The sequence below is a fragment of the Seriola lalandi genome, unplaced genomic scaffold, assembly GCF_002814215.2.
Source record: "Seriola lalandi dorsalis isolate HSWRI2012SDOR001 ecotype SW California unplaced genomic scaffold, Sedor1 jcf7180002054322, whole genome shotgun sequence".
NCBI classification, from domain to species: domain Eukaryota; kingdom Metazoa; phylum Chordata; class Actinopteri; order Carangiformes; family Carangidae; genus Seriola; species Seriola lalandi.
The window spans coordinates 417,091-432,601 of NW_019524875.1; the positions used below are offsets into that span (position 1 = coordinate 417,091).

At 39.1% G+C, this 15,511-nt stretch overlaps 2 protein-coding genes across 2 annotated transcripts; one reads left to right on the forward strand and one right to left on the reverse strand.

The window, feature by feature from the left end:
• Positions 1 to 4,581: 4,581 nt before the first annotated feature.
• On the reverse strand, positions 4,582 to 8,540 carry tmem100a (transmembrane protein 100a). Its single transcript, XM_023406959.2, has 2 exons — positions 8,299 to 8,540; positions 4,582 to 6,000 (listed from the first exon to the last, which is right to left on the reverse strand). Exon 2 carries the CDS (start codon positions 5,909 to 5,911, stop codon positions 5,507 to 5,509), a length of 405 nt encoding a protein of 134 aa, XP_023262727.1. The 5' UTR covers positions 5,912 to 6,000; positions 8,299 to 8,540; the 3' UTR covers positions 4,582 to 5,506.
• A 1,559-nt stretch (positions 8,541 to 10,099) lies between these two features.
• On the forward strand, positions 10,100 to 15,246 carry pctp (phosphatidylcholine transfer protein). Its single transcript, XM_023406958.2, has 6 exons — positions 10,100 to 10,275; positions 11,551 to 11,668; positions 12,559 to 12,638; positions 12,764 to 12,935; positions 13,224 to 13,291; positions 14,363 to 15,246. The coding sequence occupies exons 1-6, from the start codon at positions 10,147 to 10,149 to the stop codon at positions 14,435 to 14,437; spliced, it is 642 nt and encodes a 213-aa protein (XP_023262726.1). The 5' UTR covers positions 10,100 to 10,146; the 3' UTR covers positions 14,438 to 15,246.
• The last annotated feature ends 265 nt before the right edge of the window (positions 15,247 to 15,511 follow it).

The following is a 15,511-nucleotide window of genomic DNA, read 5'->3' on the forward strand; positions in this document are numbered from 1 at the left end:
GAGAGGTTTTGCACTTTGATTTTAAGCCATAAATGGTGTCCTTTTGCACTTTTATATTAACTTCTTGTGGGAGAGGTAACGCCACAGTGCAAACCAAAAGAAAGAAAAGATTCAGGGTACTGCCCAAAGCGCGTAGCTACAACATTTTGTATCCAGATCTGCAGCCTGTTGCACTAAACAGTTTTTTTGATTACTCTAAAGTTCTGTTGTTAAGGCAAAACTAACTGCGTCGCTTTGCTTAGCTGCACCATCTCCATCCATTTTGGTGGCATGCAAAGGACCAACAGCATATTAGGCAGGTGGAAATAATATTTTGGTGCATTAGTTAATGAAAAGATAATGATAGACAATAAATAAGGGTATATTGTTATCCAACTTACAAAATAATGACTGAATTTAATTTGCATAGTGGGGGCCGTGTTTGCAGTTTTTATGGTGGAGTAGATGATGTCACTAACCGTGTTGGCGTGGGCAGAGCGAAGGATGTATACAGCTATCGCGACAGGATGCGACAAATTCCCTTGTTAGGTAGGAAGGCCTCATGCTAACATCCACAGCAGCACATTTTCTCTGCACGCAAATCTGAATCTACTGCAGGTAACACACTGCTTATAGATAAGTACCTCACACAGCCCCAAATCCAATAACCCAAACTACATATCACTGTAACTTTTCATCTAGCAGCACAATCAAAATTGTCAGTGTATGACCAAATACCTGGAAGCTAATGACATTTTCATCAGCCTCAGATGTGTTTAGTGCTGATTAGCAAATGTTTGCTAAAACATTAGCATGTTGTATGCGTGTTAGAATTTAGCCAAAAGCACCACTATCAAAGTACCGCTTCAAACAGCCCCTGAGAATTGCAAAACCCAACAGAAATGAATAATGGAGAAATAGACGAATAGAAGTATGAGCCAAAATGAAACTTTATCCGAATAAGCGACAATGAAATCTAAACAAATATCCTGAGTTTAGTTTTAATATGTCATCTTCATCTCCTGATGTCTAAAAAACTTTATCTCAGATTTGGCCTTTTCCTTTTTGGAACAGATCTTATCGACACAGTCTTTTTGTTCCTTCTCCAGCAACAGACGACTGCAGAATAATATTAACATTCAAACAAGCTGAACCGGGTCAAATCAAACATCTGGCTTCTCTTGTGCTCCACGTCCTTCTAGAAAACAACCAAAAGTCAGTTCAGTCCAGTCAGCTGGTCAGAAAGCTGTCAGCTCAGGTCTGTTTCAGCCTGTTCACGCTACGTGTGCACAGCTGTTCTGTTAGACTGAACCTAACCGACTAGGATCCCTGTAAAGCTGCTGAGCTCATTATGTTTAATTGTGTTGGATTTGAACAATGTGCAATCGGTTGTGTTGAAGTCTGGAATTTCAGACTTCAGTTTGTTCGGTGTTTGGCTTTTCATTTGTTAGAGAGAAGCTCTGTAAGTGTTGTACTTAATGTACTGAGGTACTGGAGTGTTGCTGAGTTTCACTGAGTTTTGTCGTATTTTCTCTCTTCCTTCTAGCCAATTTTGTCCTTCCTTCTTTCCTTCCTACCATCCTCGATTTCTTCCTTTTTTCTTTCTTTACCTCCCCCTTTCCTTTTATTTCTTCCCTTGTTTCCTTACCATCTCTCCGGATTACTTTGTTTCTTTCCTTCCTTCCTTCTTACCACTCCCCCCAATTTGTTTCCTTCCCTTCTTCCTTGATTTCTATATTTTCTATTCTAAATATATCTTTCCCATCTTTCTTCTTTTCTGTTTCTTTTATCTGTCCCTGTCTTTCCTTTGTCTTTCCTTCTTCCTTTCCTCCAAAGCTCCTTTCCATCGTAATTTATTTCCTTCTGTCCTATCCTTCCTTTTCCAACTATGAAAACATAGTGAGTACTTTTTCTTTTGCTAATACTTATTGACTCATACTAAAGTACATTTTCATTATAGTTCTTGTGTATTTCTTCTTCATTGTGGTTTAACTAATTCCACTTAAATGACTAGAGTTCTCTGCTGTTTATCAATACACTAACTAATACACTAACCCGGCAGTGTGTCACTGAGTGAAATGACAACCATGTGAGGCACAAAAAGGTGCTAGCAGTGTGTAAAGAGGCTGAAGACACTGGTGGAGAGCACCTGTCAAACTTCATATCAAGTCACCAATTTTTCCAGCTTCAGTCTGCCTTGCTCCAACCTGACAAACAGGGGAGGTGACGCCTCACTGTGTCATGTGTCCCATAAATGTGTTACCGATCCGATCTCTGCGCCCATACGGTACCAGCCTATAGCTGATCGCATGTGGTGCTGGTGATCTCCCAAAAGTGACAAAGTGTGTTGTAGGTTCTCCTCTGACGCAAGGAAACCATTTAGTTGTAGTGTCTGGTGTCACAGGGACGCATAGCAACGCAAATGCTGCCTATAAATATACTTCCACGTCCAGGCTATTTTAAACTTAACAGGGTCAAACAGGAGAGTTCAACTTCCTTTTACCACTGGGAATTTATGTCCTGAAATGTGAAATAAATGAATAAGAGTAAGACGGTGGACTTGACTACTGAAAGTAGACTATCAAACTGTCAATGAACCCCAAACAAACATTTGGTTGATGCAGAATGAGCACTGGTCGCAACAATTGCCATAGTATAGCATTGTCATAGTGTAGGACAACCAACACTGCAAAAAACGCTAATGTGACTGCCTGGTGCACAACTGTTAAAATGGAGGGAGGAAAGAGCAAAGATGATGTTGGAGATGTCTGGTGGGACATCGAAGTAGGTTGTAACCCCCCCCCTCCACCACCACCACCACCACCTCCTTTCTGACGGCCAAGTGCAACACAAGATGGGAAGCTATGATTTGTTAGGATCCAGTATTTAGTCTGCCATGTCTCTTGGATAAGATTTACAGGGACCATCAGATATATCAGGTAGTTCAATCAGAGCATAATGAGAAGACTGTATCTGTATGCTGTGAGCACCATAAACAAAATTCCATTCACTAACATTGTGTTAGGGAGTGGGGAGGGTGAGCTGACCCTCTAATTAGTCAACTTATTTACTTTAACTGCACTGTAATGATATCACAAGTCAAAGCACGAAATGTTTGCCACATTCGTTTTGATTATTTGAAATAGTCAACATCAGGCACGAGTGTGTGTATTTGTGTGTGAAGACTCGGGCACACCCATGTACGTCACATTTCCTTCAATTCAGCCCTGGAGGCAGAGAGCTGAATGTTAATATAATAACTCATCACTTCTCCAACCCATAAACCATCTCTAAGAAACACAAACACTGATGTCAGCATCACCCAGAGTCACATATCCTATAAACACTGAAAGTCTGACTAATTCATTGTGGCAGGTGGCATCGGCTTGTAACAAATGCAGTACTTCTTTATCAGTCTTGGGCTACACAATGGGGGCCAAAATTTGAGACCAGTGTCCTATTCACGTGAGTGGGAAAGTGGTCTCAGACTTTTGGGTCCCACATTGGCCTGATACTATTACTAGAGGTAATGTGGTAATGTGGAAGCAAATATATAGATATAAAAAAAAATATTTCCTAGAATTAAATGCCGGGATCAATTTTCAGTCTCATACTTACTTACTGTACAAGGGAAAGAGTTAGCCTTGTTCTGTCCAAACTACCAAATTACACTCACCAATATCTGAAAAGCTGATTTATTAGGACGTTGTATCTGATTTCTCTGATCTGTACACAAAAAAACGAAATGTGAAGACGTTGGTGAACGTTACAGTGAGGTTGTCAGGGTCAATACCATCTGTGCCTGTTGTCTGTACCTGATAACCCACACTAAAGCCGGGGATGCCGGGCGGATGGATATACTGCTGTTTGTCAATAGATAAGTTCAAGGCTGTGTTGGGATTGTCCACCTGTTCACCTACTCACTATAGTGTTTGCTACATAGATACTCACAAGGGGTAAGTGCATATAGAAGTTGACACATTTCAGACACTACTTGGATGTAATTATTATCTCTGTCACTGACGTAATTATTATCTCTGTTGCATAAACAAACACGAGAGCATCTGCATCACGAGGCAAAAATACATGCTATCTCACAAACTGTACAATTTTACGTATCCCTTGCGCATTATGTAGCCTATGTTTTCATTTATTAACTTGTTCTTATTGGTTTGTCAGTTTGTGTTGCTTTCAAATATGGTCCCGACAAGCATTTTAATAATAACTTTTGAAATCCTGCTGCTCAGGCAGAGGAAGAGACGAGCCGCGGCACAGTCGAGACGTCTCAGGAGTTAGCTAGCAGCTAACATTAGCAGTTAGCCTGTTGGCGAGATGACTTCTTCTGCAGTGCTTCCACGACAGGCAATGCATGATGGTCTAGCTTGATCGATGTAGTGTACATGTTCTGTACTGAACAAAAAAGAAACAATGTGTCATTTAGTGAGCTGCAGATATATTGATTTTGATTGATATTGAACTTTGGAGAGAGCTAGGCTAGCCATTTCCCCGTTTCCAGTCTTTATGCTATGCTATGCTGACCACGTCCTGACCCCAGCCTTTTCCTTAACACATAAACACAAGATTAACATTCATCTTGTCATCTTACTTTCTTTCTCATTACTTTAATCCGTCTTCCCAACCGTGCCACCATTACATGTTTGAGTATTAATGAGTTTATTAAACCTCATGGCGTCATGTTAATACATGCAAATGATTATATCAAAAAAAAAACAAAAACATATGCTACATGTAATATTTTTTACAATATGGAAGTACACCATGGACAATAAGAGCATTGCCACAACACAATTTAAATGTTCCATATTCACCATGATAAGCAATAGTACTCAAACTTTGGATGCATCACTTATTGAATTTGATGTTGTTTAATACTGAATATGATGATTATGAAGGATCAAAGTGCTTTAAGTGAATACATATTAAAGGTTAAATATTCTGTGTGTATAACATCACCTGCCATCTAATCTTATGTGCTGGACAGAATATATTGGCAGATCTTTAACAGTACCATACTTCCATAACAGGCAATTCCTAATAATTCCCTGTGAGATGAACAATAACAGATATGTGCAAGTTGAAGTGTAGAAAATGAGACATGAATCATTGTCCTGGATTTTCCAGTTTCCCTCTCCTTTCCTGGGCTCTTTAAACCACAATCCCTCCCATTACAATCAAAGCCGCCACATCCAACAGCAGATTAATGAGAGACTTCCTCTACATGGCTTTGCACAGTGGTAATTCATCTTAATTGTGATACATTCCTTTTGGCTGAGTTCCCAGTTCAACAGATGCTCAGCGTCTGTTTGACAAATAGATCCCTTACAATGCCTTCAAAGGTTTAAGTTCTGGGCCTTGAGAGTCTGCGGTCAAAGCTTTTACAGGTCGGACATCCAGCACATGCAGGACAACATCTGCCTACAGTTGGTTCTCCAGCTCCAAACCATGTGAAGATCAGGCCTTTGCAGGTTCTAGAAATCAAGATTTGTGTTGTTCAAACTGATCAAGTTCAAGTAAAAATACTCCTCTGGTTCACGACCAGGGCGGTTTGGCTCTCCCGTCGCCTCTCCTTCTTCCTCTCCAGTCTCACCTTCCAGCAGACGGCGCTGGACGCTAAGAGCACCAGACCGGCCGAGAGGAGCACCAGGCCGAAGTACGAGATGGTGGATCCGTGTGAGTTGAAGCTGTAGGCCACGGCGGTGACTACGATGCCTGCGATGAGCACCACTACACCAAATGGGACGGTGCAGCGATAGCAGGACAGCTCCGTCCCGCCGGTGGCTGCAGTCAGCTGGACTTCATTGACCAGGGGGATGTTGACTGCCGTTACAGGGGCTGCAGGGCGCTCATTGTTATTGGTCTTCTCCGGGGTCGCAGGTGTTCTCATGGCGTCCTTATGAGCGTCTTCGGGCATTGCAGAGTTCAGCAGTCTCCTCTAAACCAACCACAGATGGTTCCTCAGCGTTGCCCTTTTACCCCTTTTCCTTGCTAGCATCTCCCAGTCTGTGTAGAGAAAGAAACCATTCATTAAAGGGAGAGCAAAGAGTCAAGCGTGTTGCTCAACGCTGGACTCTACTTTGCAGGGGGGAAAACAAAAGACCTTGCAGATGCTTTTTGTTGGAATTCAATCCCACATTTCACAATTCACCACCACTCTCTGACCACCACATGCTGCTTTAATAAACCCACGTAACCTCTCTGCACAGTCCCAGCCGCCTCCTGACCCAGTCAGAGGACTTGTCTGAATGACGCAGGACCACTCAGACCAGCACGAGCTGAGACATTCCCTAGAGAGCGCAGGATATGACATTACAAACTGCTCCGTGAAATGCGAGGAGCTTCAAAATCACCAGCAATTTCACAAGCACTCATCCCACCCATCCACCCACCCCCCACCCTCCACCCCCCTCATGTCTGGTGTGTGGAAAGATGTGATTCAGATGCTGAGTGACAATAAGTGGGAAGTACGGTTTCAGTTATACTTTCCTTCAAAATTTTGGCAGATTTTCACTAAAATTACACATGATGAGTATTTAATTGGCTGAATCCAGTATTTCTGGACTGCTTTTAAAACAACAAAATTAGGAATAAAATAAAAGCTTCACTTTTTCTCCATCAGAACTGTCTCCTGACAGTGTGGAAAAGCCTTTTCCTGGACAAAAAATAAGAGTAGAAAACTTCTGTGTGAACTTAAAATATATAATAAATTTGATTATATATATATGTTATTTACGTAATGTTTGTGCACTCATTTCATTTCAGCTTAGTGTGAGAGTCTCTAAAGCGTTTTGCTGTCATGTGCAGTGGTGCTTCTCTTCTCTCCTCTGCTTCCTGTTTCATCGTGTCTTAGCCCCTCCCCACACAAAGAGTGGACAAATCATTACGTAAGTGCAATAAAAGATTTCCAACAAGTTATACCAAAGATGGGCAGATTTTTTTGTTTTGTTTTTAAACACACACAATGTGGTAACATAAGTGAGGATGCTAGCAGCTAAGCCCCCACCCCACCTAAAAAAAGCCCCATCATTGCAGTCAACCTAGAGGAAACACTGGGTTGCATAAATAAAGGATCAAGATAATCCAAACAATTAAAAGAAATTTAGAAATTTTCCCTTTGTTATCTGTTGACAGTTTTATGAGGGGGTCACCAGATAAATCTGACAGGTCGGACGATGCTTACTGACTTAGAAAAAAAAAAAAGAAGAAACATTTCTGCTCCACAAATTTATGTTTAAATTCTTCTTCTAAACACTGGAGACTTTGACATTTTCAGGAATCTAAAAACCGTGGTGAGAAGGGAAAGGGAATGTCAATCTGGTTGATGAGGGGTCACATAAAAATGTTGGGAACCACTGCTCTTTATCCTACAGATTCACATTTTATAAAAAGGCTTGTATCCCTGTGACTTACACTGAAGAAAAGTTTTTTTCAGTCTCTTCTCTGGAAACAGAAGCTTTAAATTATTATAAAAACTTCTGATGAGAAAATTCAGTTCAGTCTTTTATTCTCTGATTAAACTAACTTCAACAGTGCAGCACAACAATAAGTTAATTTCTTCTGTTCACCTAGGTGTGTTTCTATTGGCCGATTCTTTTCATATTGTTGCATCAATTTATTGTTATTATTGATTCATCTGTCAATTGTTTTCTCAATAAAATGAATAATGTCCATCAGAATTTCCAAAGTAATATCTTGTTTTGTCCATGAAACAGTCCAAAACCCAAAGATATTCGTTTAGTGTAATAGAATAGAAAATAGAAAATAATAATAAATCAATTATCAAAATGGTTGTAGATTGATTTCTTTGTTGGTTGATTAATGACTGATCATTGCAGCTCTACATGGCTTGGAAACAAGCATCCGTTCAGACTGAAGAATTAAGTGGAGTTTGTGACCAAGGATTAATTAAAGGGAGTGAATTAGAGAAAAAGCTCCAAGTTGTGAAGCTTGTTACGACCCAGCTTAAAACAAAAAGAAAAGCAGTAACAGAGGAGAGATGGAGTCTGTGATGACAGTCCACATTACTATCAACAGCAGGCGTTTCAGTTTGTTTTTAGAGTGTTTTACATGCTGAAGTTAAAGTTTGTTTACTGTAACTGAAGATCAGCCTAAAGTTGTTATTTTAAGAATAAGTCCTCTAAACTTTAAGCAAATGAATCTGCACCTCCGCCATGTAAAACTTCAGGATTAACTGACTTGATTTACCATTATACCGCAACTTTCCCTTGTTTTTCGCAGAGCGGTCACCCTGCTTGACATGTTCGACAAAGCTTTGAATAGAAAGAAGAAAAGTGAAGTTACCTCACAGCTGTTTTCCATGTCACCCAGTCTCCAGAGTAGTGCTCCTCCGCTGCGGCGAAACTTGTCTCGCGCTCTTAAAATATTCAATCAGATTGATGTAATTAAAAGTGAGTGTTGTTTGCTTCTGACAACAAACAGCGTCTCTCCTCGGCCCGGAATCCGACTCCCATTCATGAGAAACGTCCGTCTGTAACGTCCCCAGGTTAAGAGCTTGACTGCCATCCCCATTGAGAACAACTATTTCAAGTATCGATGACTGGAGTGTGAAGTTCAGAAAAATAAGAGAAATTACCAGTTCCGGTTGCGTATTTCAAAGTAAATCGCATGTCGTTGTGAGAGCAATTTGTAATTACTTTCAGTTCATTGGATGCATTTATTTTGAAGTCCGAATTGTGTATTTCCGTGACTTTTTTTATTTTGGTAAACTGGTGGTGCTCACGGTTTTTTTGGTTAATTGATCATTTTAAATATGTGGAAGGATAGAAAATCTTCAGCTTCAGGTAGAAGTATTTTAAACAATATTAGGTTTGCCTACATTTTTTCTATTATGCACCATTTTTGTTTGTAGCCAAAGGCAAATTTCAGTTTTTATTGGTTTATTGGGAGGACTAATCTTATTTATGGGGCAAAAACATTCTGCATTGTGTGTACACCTGCCTGGCATCAACTGTCTCCATTAATTGTGGGCAATTTGTTTAACGTTAAAATTGAACACAACATTTCTTAAACTATTTGCTTGTCCTCGTTGAAATGTACAAGATTTTGATGATTATAAAAATAAAAGACACAAATTATTGCATGTTGAACCAAAACTAATGGTGAAACCCAGTAGCATCTATACTATGTTCTATAGACAAAGATTTACAAGAATGTTTCTCATAGTGTGTGTAGGACTCAAAACTCACAGTTTTAGAATAAGCTAGACTCTGTATTCCTTTGTCTATAATTTATTATTTTGTCAAAGCAACAGAAACTCTCTGTTCCATTTGATTTAATTTAGCCTAACACTTTATTTGCATTTAAGTTTTTGTATTTTCATATCAGTAATTTAAATATCAGTTCTGTAGCATGAGCATTTTCTGATGACTGGCTGATACTAATGCTCATACAGTATGGGCAAAGCCACTCCACACTGTCTTTAATTTCCTGTCATCTCTCTCCATTTCACTCACTAATATAGGCGCAAATACTAAATGATACATTCATAATACTATATGACTATGTACAATTAAATATTATAGTTTTCCTCCTACATTTACATATATGATAATAGTAGTAATAGATTTTGTATATTAAGATTTTACATAACATGTTATTTTAATTACAAAACATATGACACAATCATAAAATATGATGCAAATTGGAACAAATATATCTGGACCACCTGCAACTGATACTACTTCTAATGCTGATCCTGGAAGATGACTGAAATCTATTACTAACAGTTTTTATGCACTTCTCATATGTTGAATGCTGCTATAATCTTTCTTAATCTTAAAAAGAAACAAGCTGCCTCAAAAAACAGGGTTTTTCCTTTGGAGAGGAGTGGAGGACAAGTCTTTGAAACATGAAATCTTGTTGTGAAGTACCAGATCTAGATCCTTTACTAAAATAGAAGCAACAACACCAAACAAACAGGTAGCTAAATGTCCTTCTTTGAAAATGGTGATTAAGTAACAGCGCGTAAGTATAGCAAAAATTATCTTAAAATACACTAGCAAACGTAAAATAATACAAAAATTGATGGATACAATACATCCATCATTCCCTCTTTTATTTTGAAAGTATTGACCGGAAACCTGGTGTTGGAGTCACTGCTGGGAGGCAGGTGGTGTGAAAGGAGCTGTCATGTCGCTGCAGTTTACAGATGAGGAGTTTCAAAGCGCGTGGAGGGAGCTGGATGAGCCGCAGCTGGAAGGAGGATGGGAACTCTTCACCGAGACGATGGGAGTCAAAATCTACCGCCTCTATGACAAGGTACAGACAACTGCTGAGATTTCACAACATGAAATGGATCCTAACGAATGTATGAATGAATTTGAGTCAGCCTGTAGCGTCGCTGTAGTAATATCACCCATTCCCACTCGTTCTTTTCCAAAATGATAGGCTGTGACATTTATGTTTCGTAGAATTGAATTTATTGACAACATATTTGCATAATCACATCGGTAGCGGTCTCCTAGCGGCAAGCATGGGAAATATCCGGAAATAGATCGAGAGCCGGTGTGTTTTTCCCTTGATTCACAAACCGCCTGTACCAGTAACACCAAACTCCATTCAGAAACCCGCCAATTTATTTCTACTTCACATTTGGTCAGCTATGCATACTTTATTGAATATGTTGGATGTACAATGGAATACACTATTCAACTTGGCATACATCTTGCAAATGTAGGCAGTAGCCTTTAATCATTTTAAACTGAATTTAATAGAGGTCCAATGTTAAATTGTAAAACTGCTGTTTGGGGAATTACTTTGGAGCAATACAATTACTTGGGAATAATACAATGACTTCTGTTTATTTTGACTGATGTTGGGTGTCATTAATGCATGAAAAAGTATTTATGAAATAGCCTACATAAAACAAAAACAATGCACTTTGTAGTGGAAATCCTATCCTCTTCAACCCATTTGGCTCTCCTTTACCTCTGTCTCTTGTGAGGAAAAATTAACAAGAGAAAATGCAAAAAGTCTCCATGTTAAAATATGAATGAGAACTTGATATTGTATATGAAGTTCATCACACACCTCCGGTATTATTGCTACCAATCTTCTGACTTAAATAAATCATTCAATCAGTTTCTTAATTTAATTGAAATTTGCACACACTGAACTATGTTCTCCAGTCTCCAGAAAATCTTCATAATGCACTTTTCCCAAAAATATTTTAAAGATTTCAACGAATTAATTTGGTTAGGGGCTTTGACATGCTGTCCACGGCAAAAAAGGGAAAATTAAGAAACCTTAAATTTGTTTTTTTTTTTAATGGAGTTTGGTATGACTTTGCTTCTTTTTTTAATTCAAGTTGAAATAAAGTCAGCCCCAAAATCTGCAAATGTTTATTGCAGTTAAGGGTGTTAACTATATTTCAACTTCTGAATCAAATCCAACACACTTCCTCACTCAGAGTGAGAAAGGGTGTAACGCAGAGTGGCTCTAATCAGAGTTATGTGGTTTGGGATTAGTTACATACTGTGGGGTGTGGCTTGCTGCCTGCAGTTGGAATACAGAACTTTCATGTGCTGTTTTCAGGAAACTGGACTTTATGAGTACAAAGTCTTTGGCGTGCTCACCACCTGCACTCCAGAGCTGTGTGCAGATGTCTACATGGACTTGACCTATCGGAAACATTGGGATGGATATGTGAAAGGTAAAAAAAAAAACCCAGTAAGGCAAGGTTCACACCGTCATTGTCCAAATCAAATTTCCCCCATCTCTCCTCTGCCTAAGAAATAGACTTTACATTCACATTAGTTTCAGTAATGTTTAATTTCTGACATTCACCATGGTTTGTTGGCTGCAGCACACGTGGCCTTTTGTTGTCGTGGTCTTTTCTTCTTAGATCTTCTTGTCTTGAAATAATGTTCTGCATATAGGAATGGTTTTATTGTTACAGTTTTATAAGGAAGTGATATTTTTGATTTTTTTTATCCTTGCCTTCATGCACATCTACAGTAACAAGGTAACATGTTGTACAGTAGCTGTGGTCTGTAGACCTATAGTCATATAGTTACGTAGTCTCTTAGAAAGAAAAATCCAACTTGAATCGCATGCAGTATATTAGTAAATATTTTAGATGATTTTTGTAGAGGTAGCACTGTCCTCTATCATAGGATGCGTTTTGGGATAGTCTTGTTGTCCGTAGTGGAGTCTTTTCTTTTGTCTTCCCTCAAAAAAACATGCAGGTTTTCCCCCAACAAAGTGTTTTGTTTTTCAGCATCAAAAGTAAAATTGTCTGATATAAATTGAATTTTTAAGCCATAACTATGGCACTACCAGACATAGATTGATTTGATGTTGAATTTTGCTTTTGATTTTAAGTCCTCAGAAGCAGAAAGCTAAACACATCCAAAATGACTGGCTATTAACTTTTTAATGGAAGCAGTTATGAAACTGTGAAAATACGTCAATATGGCAGAGATTCTCTGAGATTACTATTACAGCCTTTTGTATCACTTTTCAGTGTATGATGTATCTCTCCATCTACTGCCGATATTTAGCTGCTTTTTTTTTAACTAAGTTTGTCATTTCTTTATTCAGAGCTCTATGAGAAGGACTTCAGTGGACAGTCAGCAATCTACTGGGAAGTGAAATACCCGTTTCCTCTGTCAAACCGAGATGTATCCTTCCGGTTTAAACATTTATTTACACCCAGTCCACATCAATTAGTTTGTGGGAGAATTAAAAGGAGGTGGTTATGGAGAGCATACTCACAGAGTATCTTCCCTGACGGTCCAAACCTCAGTATGTGTACGTTAGGGACAGGAGAGACCTGGATGTGGACGGCAGGAAGATCTGGGTGATCCTGGCCAGAAGCTCTCCAGAGACGGCGTGTGCAGAGAAGAGCGGCGTGCTGCGGGTCAAAGACTACAAGCAGAGCGTTGCCCTGGAGGCCGACGGAGACTGTGGGACTAGAGGTAACACATGATGAGGGAACATAAAGATACTGCTGTCACTTTTTTTATGTTTGTCCTTTTTCAGTTTTATGTCATTTGAATATGTTTGGGTAGGAGCAGGAAGTATGGATGAAATTAATATTGCAAGATTAATTTAGATATTTTTCTGATATGAATATATATCATTACAGGAGGAATGTGTGCAAAAACAGTTCAAATAATCAAGCTGATGTCCAATAGATTAATCTCTGAAAACTGTCACATTAGTCACAGCTCTATCACCATGAATAAACATGTGCTTTATTTTAGTTTTCTTGAATTACTTCGACAACCCTGGCGGTATGATTCCTACCTGGCTGGTGAACTGGGCAGCTAAGGTGAGTGCATGCGAGTTCCATTTTACTGCAATACAGTATATAAACATGATGCAAGTATCCATTCAAGAAAAAACAAAGACATGTTACCGCTTTAAATCTGATTGGCCCATTAAGTAGCTTAAGGGTTTCTGGCGTCACTGAGCAGTTACAGATGGGTCAGATGCAGAGAATTTCCTCCTCACTGAGACAAATAAAGTGTGACTCAACATGAGTGGTTTGAATCAAGGCCTCCTGTCAAACATTAGAAGTGCAGAGTTGAGTTTGTAAGTTGTTTTTATTCTCATGTTTTGGAAGTAAATTGTAAGTAATTGAAATAGTGACAAGGAAATATCTCATGTAACTTTTGCATGATTTGTTGGTGTAGTTTATGTGAACTAGCTTCATGTCTCAACAAAGGAAGGGCTTCATGAGGATTATGCTTCCTTAGCTGCACAAAGGAGAGAAAAGACATAGAGTAGTGGTACTGGATACACTTTATATTGATATGTAACACACAACATCTTGAGCCTCAGCTCCATTTTTTTCCCCCTCCTGCTCTGCATCATCACCCATACTGTGTTTTAATACAACCAATCTCACGATTCAGCTGTTCTCGTTCACATATTTTAGTCTGTCCTGTCAGAAAACTGTAGTTTCCCCTCTCCACATTAAAATGCCAGGCTGACATTCTTGTTTATCGTCTCTGGGCAGCATTTTTATTTTATTAGTTTAGCTTATTGTGCTTGTATACAGACTTTAAGATATTAAGACTTTTATTGATGTGGAAATTGTGATGTGACTATTTCCCACCAGCATATCGTGATCTTTGAAATGTACATATGTTCATTGTTGCCCTACACAAACAGGTCTTTGCTGAGGGCTTTAAAGAGGGTGTTAAAAGAGTTCACACACAGGCCTCAGAGAGCTCCATCCCTCTGCCTGCTTTATGGTTTTCCGTCATGATTGTGAGCAGATGTGTGGCAGGGTGATGTCATCAGCTCCTCACTTCGTTGCCCCTCCTTGGGTGGGTCCTCCTGGCACATGTGTTTGTGATGCTCACTGACAAATCCACTTTGTGTTTTTATGAAACAGAGTGGGGTTCCAGGTTTCTTAACAGACATGCAGAAGGCCTGCAGCAATTACAAAACCTACTGCCAGAAGAAATGAATGCAGCCGACGGGAGAGGGGCCTCGCGCACAAGGGCTTTGATCCATTTTTATTGTTTTCGTTTTTGGAGATGTTTTAATCTTTTATGTGCAAATTTGACTTTTCTGTAATGAGGTGAATGGAGCATGGTGTGTGGGCTGCTACTTGTTGTTGTAGCATGCTGTTTACTCAGGCATGATCTGCATGAACATCCACCCTCATTGATAGGCTGGTATGAATCAATTCAGTTCCATTGTGCTGTATTACCCAATACTGTATTGTCTTTTCTGTGTAATCATTGTAAGCTCCAGCCCCCTCCAGGATTCAGGAGCTTTCACAGGATATTTTTTTAAACAAAAGTTTATATAAAAAAAATCAGATGGTTTATTACTTTGGACCCTATGTGGTGAAACAATCATTAGTTGTAGCTTTTTATATAGGTCATTGTCATTTATCCTGGTTTTAATTTTGTTCACTGTACATGTTAAATGTGACAAATGCAATATAATTTGATTTATTGTATATTTGTTCACACTTGAATCTTCTCATTGTCCATTTCAGTTCACTGGTATTCACTCATTTGCTATAATGAAGTGAAAATGAGAAATCTGCTCTTTTAGAGGAATGTTGCCTCTTGTGGTTCTTTTCAATGGGTTCATTACTTATGCAATGGTAATGTTAAGGATGTATATGGTCAAACATACAGTATCGGAGCTAATACTGTGTTTAGGCTGTACCTCTGCTTGGTTTAATCTGGTGATGAAATGACTATTACTGTGTAATATTTTTGCATTATTGAAATGAATAAACTGACATTTAGAGGCGAAAAACTGTCTATTGCATTTTTTCCAGCTTGCCATCACATCCACTGTCACACGATGCATTACAAGTAACATGATCATCACATAAGGTCAATGGGTCTGTACACTGTCATGTTGTCTTACAGATAGGATGCTACCATGGTAACCTAATCGCTGCTAAGCAAAGAAGCGTTTGACACTGACACTGAGGATAAGGTTTATATACTCACTTACCAGTTTATTAGGTACACCTTGCTAAAACTGGTGCAGTCCTGCAATAAATCCACCTCCATGA